At 42.2% G+C, this 7,235-nt stretch overlaps 1 protein-coding gene across 1 annotated transcript; it reads left to right on the top strand.

The window, feature by feature from the left end:
• The first annotated feature begins 3,746 nt into the window (after nt 1–3,746).
• Rgs2 (regulator of G protein signaling 2) lies at nt 3,747–7,034 on the top strand. Its single transcript, XM_004659513.3, has 5 exons — nt 3,747–3,895; nt 4,941–5,042; nt 5,152–5,213; nt 5,735–5,901; nt 6,176–7,034. Exons 1-5 carry the CDS (start codon nt 3,780–3,782, stop codon nt 6,368–6,370), a joined length of 642 nt encoding a protein of 213 aa, XP_004659570.2. The 5' UTR covers nt 3,747–3,779; the 3' UTR covers nt 6,371–7,034.
• The last annotated feature ends 201 nt before the right edge of the window (nt 7,035–7,235 follow it).

Genomic DNA, 7,235 nt, shown 5'->3' with positions numbered 1-7,235 from the left:
CATAGCCTTAACCAAACATCCCTAATTAAAAAAAAAAAAAAAAAAAGTAAATAAGACATCTGACACTCCAATTACAGTGAACAGAAATTAAATCCCTAGCCAGAAGACATGCCAAGAAAGATTCCTAGCTGTGCCTCTGTGCCTTGCAGACTGCAGATCATTTATGCAAATTATCCTGCAAGCATTTATAATCTCCAACTCTCCTTCAGTTCCGCAGGCAAAAAGATCAGCAAAAGGAAACAGGCCCACAATTTAAACCCACACATTTCTTTAACTTGCATGTCTAGCAACTAGAGACATAGAAGAGACACTTCAGAAGATGTTAACAAGTTTTATTCAGAAAATTCTTTATAGTCTTGGTATTGATTTTCAAAGGAAATCTGAATCTTTTAATGAAAAGGTGCTATTAAATTTCAAATGCCTTATCAACATTTGAAATATGAAATACTTCAAAGCATGGATAAACCAGGAGGCATACTAACCAAAATTAGGAACATGCACATTGGTAAAATGACTAATTCCTCTTAAGATACATGTCAAGTATCAAATAATTAACTTCTGACTAATTTTCTCTCTTTTGGGTATGAAAGTTATAGAAATTAATTAAAGTATTTAAATCCCAAATCATATTGTAGAGAAAAAGTAGAGCACAGCCTTGTGTGAAGTCATGAGCTCATTTCTCTTAAAAGAGTATTTCACTGGGCTGGAGGGATGGCTTAGCGGTTAAGGAACTTGCAAGCAAAGCCAAAGGACCCAGGTTCAATTCCCCAGAACCCACGTTAGCCAGATGCACAAGGGGACACACATATCTGGAGTTCGTTTGCAGTGGCTGGAGGCCCTGGTGCGCCCATTCTCTCCCTCCCTCCTTCCCTCCCCCCTCCCCCACCCTCTCTTTCTCTCTTGTTCTCCCTCCCTCTCTCCCTGTCAAATAAATAAACAAAAAATATTTTTAAAAAGAGTATTTCACCAATTAAAGATAAAAAAAAACAAAGACAGGTGTCACATTTCCTCATCTATAAGCTATAGAACTTTTTTCAAGTACTCCTCCCACTCTTTGTTACATAACATTTCCTTTTTTTTTTTTTAACTTTGTTTTCTTAACAAGCCATCTAAGATTTCACAAGGTGAGCCACTGGTAATAACTATCATACTGAGTGAAGACAAGCAAAGCAGAGTAACACAGAGAATAATAATCTGTGTTTTCTGAATATATCTTGGTTCCTTCATTTCTAATGCATATTAGTATAAGTAAATATTTTAGTTTATAGAAGTCTGGCAGAGGAAATTTTTACTTTTCACAATATCCCTTTGGTATTGTTAAAAACTTGTTGTTTTTTGGGTTTTTTTTGGGGGGGGTGGTGGTGGTGTTGTTTAAAAAAAAAAAGTTCAACAGCCATTCTGTGAGAAGTCCTCCAGCAGTAGGCTCAGATAATCTATCCAGTAGAGGGCATGGTAGATTCAACATGGAAAAGGTATAGCCTTTCCTTCCTTCATTCTGCAGTGGCTTTGCTGTGCGACTGTACAACCCACAGCAATTGCTTCTTCCTGCACCAAAGAATGGGAATTATGTGTCATCTTACTATGAAGCCATCCTATTTACCTAAAAGCCAAATGTGCAACCATAAACCAAAGGGAAGGCATCAAAACTTGTAGCTTTTCACTTAGATATGTGAATCTGTTGTTCTAGATATTTACTTTTTAAGGAAAAGGTTTCTGCCTGCAGTAGCTCCTGCTTTACCTTACCTCTTCACGTTATAAGTAGATGTAAAATTAGAAAACGACAATCCGATTTAGCAGACAACTGCAAGTTTCAGGGAAAGAATGTCGTGCTTTAGCTGTGAGTCTGAAAAGGTTTATGAAAAAAGAAAATTTGAGACAAAAAGTCCTCTAGCAGTTTGTGTTTCAACCCATAGTTTACATGGGTGCATATGTGTACATTTGCATTTGTTAATGTATACAAATGACTTAACTTCTCAGATTCAAGATCTCTAAAAAGCTTAAAGACGAATTATTGAACTACAAATTACTGATTCATGATTCAGACACTACAAATCTATATTACCTTGATATTTAATAAGTTACAGACCTACAGCCTGCCTAATTAAGCTCTGAGTTAATCTTCATGATTTTTCTGTCTTGAAAAGCTATGCTTTGCACATTGCCTTGCTCATATATATGCAAATTTACAAACTTTATATTGTGGTTACAAAAAGTGAACCATGTAAGTAACAATATGCTATGAGACTGGCAAAATAAAAATAAAAAGACACACTACTCCTATTGAACATGAGAAACTAGGGCTCAAGGAGGTGTGAAGTGACATCCCAAAAGATACTTATCATTTAAAGCACTGACTCTAAAGAGGTTCCTGACAGACACCTACCTCCTTTGACTCTGTCCAGAACTCCTGGCCCAGAGGGGAACTTCAATGTCTATGGGCATATTTTAATATCCAAGGTTGTAAACAAAAACATATTCCAGCTTAGAGTGTATGAAAATCAAGTATGTCTCCATATGACACATATTCCAGAAAGAAACGTCTGTTACACATATTTAATAAATAAGCATTGAATCATTGGAAATTAAAATAGATGTAGGAATGTTGTGCAGTTGAGAGATGCAAAACATATGCTTATGGAATACTACATCCTACAGCTTTACAAACATGCTTTAAGCATTTATTACTGGAATCTAAACAATACTCCTTACCACAAAAATAATGTGTTGCTATTTTCTTTAGTAGTTACTGCAAACTACTAAAGTCAAACTTGGAGGCCCAAGTACTAGGCGATTCCAAGCTCATTTTCAAGTCTGCCGAGCACAGAGACGGATTTGGAAGACTTTCACAGATAAAGCTTGTTGAAGCAAACTGTTTACAGTTCCCCATCCTCCCATACAGCCCAAGCCCCCTTTTTAGTCAATTAACATTCTGGCAAGTTCTAATTTAGCCAAGAATGACTCATGAGGAAATCCTGAGTGCTTGAACTGCAGAAGTATGATTCCCGTGCACTACTGCTGCAAAACCTTGATTCTCTCCTTGCTCCTCTCACCATAACAGATGGGGGTCTCTGTGCTTGCAGAGACACCTCCTAAGGAAACACCTAACAACTTCGCAGCCTGTTTGCTGCCACGTGTCCATCAAACATGCAAAGCCAAGTAAGGTGTTTTGACAAAGTCACTTTCTCCGCTTCCTGTGACTAAGGAGCATTCCGGGTGTTCCCGGATGCCCTTGCAAAGAGCTGGTCACACCCCCACCCCTGCGCAGGCAGTCAGGGTTTCAGGTTCCTCAAGCCTCGGCTCCTTCCTTCCTTCCTCCAAAGGAGCGGGAGAGCCACTCGCCAGGGCCTCCCAGCGGCCTCTGTCGACACAAGTGCCCAGACTGCGACCAATGCACGAGGCGGGGACTCAACAGTGGAGAGAAAAGAGCGCAGTCTTAACTCGGAGGCAGGGCAGCGCCCTTCCGCAGCTGGGGACTGGGAGCTCCGCGCCGCGTCGTGCCGCGCCCCCGCACAGGGCTCTCCCCGCTCGCACCGCTTCCCCGCCCGCGTGCGCACGAACCCGCCGCGCCTACGTCAGCAGCGCCCTCGCTTCCAGACCCTTCGGCGGCCGCCGTGACTGCCGCGGGCCGGCGCGACCCCGCCCCCGTCCCGTCTGCAGCCGGCCAATCCGCAGACCCCGGAGGCGGGACCTGAGCCGCGAGGCCCCGCCCCTGCGCCGCGGCCCGGCCTTAAAGGCGGCGCGCTCTGCTGGCGTCCCACAGCTGCGGTGTTCCCTCGCCAATGAGAATGCAAAGTGCCATGTTCCTGGCCGTCCAGCACGACTGCGCACCCATGGACAAGAGCGCGGGCAGCGGTCCCAAGGCCGAGGAGAAGCGCGAGAAGATGAAGCGCACGATGTGAGTACCGCCGCGAGCCCGGCGCCTGGGGCTGGGCGGAGACCCGAGCCAACTCGGGGGTCGGGCGAAAGAAAGTGGATAAAGTTAGTCTGCTAAATCCGGGGGTCTTCTACTTATTTTGTGAGCTCAGGCAGTGTAGAAGCTGTGGAAATTGTTAGCAAGGAGGCTAGACAAGAGACTGCAGATGAGATTTTTTGTTCTGCATTTCAAATGACCTCGGAATCCTGCGGCTGGGTCGTGTCCGCAGCTCTTGTAAGCGTGCACAGCTGCTGAATGGAGATGTCGTGTCTGATCACGCCTAGGGTCGTTTTACATCCTTTTGTTTGTTTGTTTGTTTGTTTGTTTGAGGTAGGGTTTCGCTGTAGCTTAGGCTGACCTGGAATTCACTACGTAGTCTCAGGGTGTCCTCGAACTCACGGCACTCCTCCTACCTCTGCCTCCCGAGTGCTGGGATTAAAGGCGTGTGCCACCACACCCAGTTTACATCCCATATTTTAAATTATAAAGTAGATCTCACCAAGTCACGACTGCGGAATGAATAATTGGTCTGCAGTAAGCGAGCAAGAAGGGGAGCTCGGGCCATTCAAAACACACACACACACAACACACACACACCTCTTTGTGCACAGCATCTGCTGCTGCATGCAAGGGTGGGAAGGAAAGGAACACCAGCCATCTCAAGTAACTTGCGAGGCCGTTCACAGGTGCAAGGTGACTGTCTTACAACTAACCTTGCAGAGCAACTGCTGCCTCTTTATGTGACAAAAATTGCATTGATGCCTTTTCACTAATAAAAACTAAATTGATTAAAAATTTAGAGATTTTTTTAATGACTCTTCCCTTTTGTTATAAACCTTCTTATAACCAGATGAATGGATGGAATTGTGTTCAGTATATGAGGTACTGAGTTTAAAGGTTAAGGGGGTAGATTGTTCTTTCCTTGTCTTGATTTGTCTGTCTATAGCTGCTGTTGTAGCAAAAATACTTTCAGCAGCACCATAGGCAAGTGTTCATGCTTATTGAACCTCTTCTCCTTTTTTTCTAGTTTAAAAGATTGGAAGACCCGTTTGAGCTACTTCTTGCAAAACTCCTCCACTCCTGGGAAACTCAAAACTGGCAAGAAAAGCAAACAGCAAACTTTCATCAAGTAAGTTAGGAGTTTTGCACTTACAGATATGAAGAGTTAGCTACTGAACTCAACAGGGGAACCCCTCTGAGGTGGTTTTGCTAATTAATGTATATAACTTCTCTTCCAGGCCTTCTCCTGAAGAAGCTCTGCTGTGGTCAGAAGCCTTTGACGAGCTGCTGGCCAGTAAATGTAAGTTCACTTCTTGAATCTGATCTATTGCAAGTATCACACAATCCTAAAAAGGTTATGTCCCACCACAAATGAGCAGCTTGAGGAAGAGCATTAGATATTACAGCCACTGACAGCATAAAGACTATTTTTCTCTCCCGTATTTGTCAGAGTTTAATCATGGAAATGCATGAGGTATTCACTCCAGGGAATACCTGGAGTGGGGAAGAAAAATTAAAATGACAGTTACTCACAGCTAAGGTTGAGTCAGCTTTTCCGTTGGACAGAATGAAACTAAGAACCCTAGCTCCCAGAGAACTGTGGCTCTACTATATTTATTTTCCACTGAGAGGGATGTCAAGTATATTTTATAGCAGAATACAAACTGAAGCATTTTGTCTACTGGCATCTTAGTGCTTAAGGAGCTAACTTCTGAGAATTGTAGATTTGAGTGAAATCTAGAAAAACTGGTCATTCTAGAAAAACAGTGCATTGTTTAAACCCTCAATCACATTCTATATGCTTCTTTTCTCTCTCTTCAGATGGTCTTGCTGCATTCAGGGCTTTTTTAAAATCTGAGTTCTGTGAAGAAAATATTGAATTCTGGTTGGCTTGTGAAGACTTTAAAAAGACCAAATCACCCCAAAAGCTATCATCAAAAGCCAGGAAAATATATACTGACTTCATAGAAAAGGAAGCTCCCAAAGAGGTAAGAGAAAAGTCCCTCATGTCAGCATCTCATGACAGCTTTAGCACCACAGTCAGAAGACAGATTTGGACACACCAAGGTCAAGTGCCCATGGGAAGAGCTATCTGTGGCTATCTACCTGCATTCACCTAACATTTAGTCAACTTCACATTTCTGTAAAGTTGACTGTGGAGCTAATCACACATTACTTTTGTTTGTTTTGTTTTCAGTTACTAAATTTCAATGTCTAATGTTGAATATCAAATAAACCACTTTTTTTTTTTTTCAATTTCAGATAAACATAGACTTTCAAACCAAAACTCTGATTGCCCAGAATATCCAAGAAGTGACAAGTGGCTGCTTCACAACTGCTCAGAAAAGAGTGTACAGCTTGATGGAGAACAACTCTTACCCTCGTTTCTTGGAGTCAGAATTCTACCAGGAGTTGTGTAAAAAGCCACAGATCACCATGGAGCCCCATGCAACATGAGATGAGGGAACGCAAAATAGAGGACATTTCATTCTCCCAAGAGGGAAGGCTGTGACCTGCCAAAAAGACTGACCTTGAATTCAGCCTGGGTGTTGGGGAAACATCACTCAGAACTATTGATTCAAAGTTGGCTAGTGAATCAGGAAGCCAAGGATGGAAGGAGAAGCCATGTCAGAAGAGCTTCCCCTAGTGTGTGAAGGACGTAGGGAGTGGACAGTGGTCTGAACGAGCTGTCCCTCACTGTAAGAGCAGGAGTGTAAGACGAAAGATACAATGTAATACTGTTGGTCCAAAAGTATTTACAATCAATAGATCTGGGATTATGTGGCCTTAGCGAGCTGGCTGTACATCTTTCCCTAAATCAGTCCATGTTACCAACTAGTGGTTTTAGCTCTAGTTTTAGTTTTTAGTACTAACTAACGTTAAAATGTTTACTGTGTGCAAGGGTATTGAAGTTCTTAGGATTTCAAATCATTAGAACTATTGTCTCGTGTCATTGAAATGGAAAAGGTCTGTCTGAATTGTGAAATGGAATGAGTGAGGTTGTGTAGAAAACCAGTGTATGTTAAGCGTGCCAAAAACTGTCTTGCAGGCAGCTAAACTTTGAAATGGTCTTTGAATTCTTTTAATAAATTTATTTTGATAAATAATGTCATTCATTGAACATTTGGAGTCAACTTGTGAGTCTGATCTGATTTTAATAATTGGAAATGTGGCTGATATGCAGGAAAACATCTTACAGTAGAGATAAACAGTAGGTTAGTGATTGTGCCTAGTCAGGAGAACTGACAGTCCTTGGAGGTGAATAACAGCTGCTAGCAAGATACTCTGCTAGTTAAACCTATTAAGTATTATGTAATCCCAT

The sequence above is a fragment of the Jaculus jaculus genome, chromosome 1, assembly GCF_020740685.1.
Source record: "Jaculus jaculus isolate mJacJac1 chromosome 1, mJacJac1.mat.Y.cur, whole genome shotgun sequence".
NCBI lineage: Eukaryota > Metazoa > Chordata > Mammalia > Rodentia > Dipodidae > Jaculus > Jaculus jaculus.
This window is presented reverse-complemented; position numbering and strand designations above follow the sequence as displayed.

What these genes read in the sequence shown, in the direction of transcription:
- Rgs2 (XM_004659513.3), top strand. Translation starts at nt 3,780, where the DNA reads ATGAGAATGCAAAGTGCCATGTTCCTGGCCGTCCAGCACGACTGCGCA. An exon ending in GAGAAGATGAAGCGCACGAT is followed by an intron (nt 3,896 to 4,940) that starts GTGAGTACCGCC and finishes CTTTTTTTCTAG; the next exon opens with TTTAAAAGATTGGAAGACCC. An exon ending in AAACAGCAAACTTTCATCAA is followed by an intron (nt 5,043 to 5,151) that starts GTAAGTTAGGAG and finishes CTTCTCTTCCAG; the next exon opens with GCCTTCTCCTGAAGAAGCTC.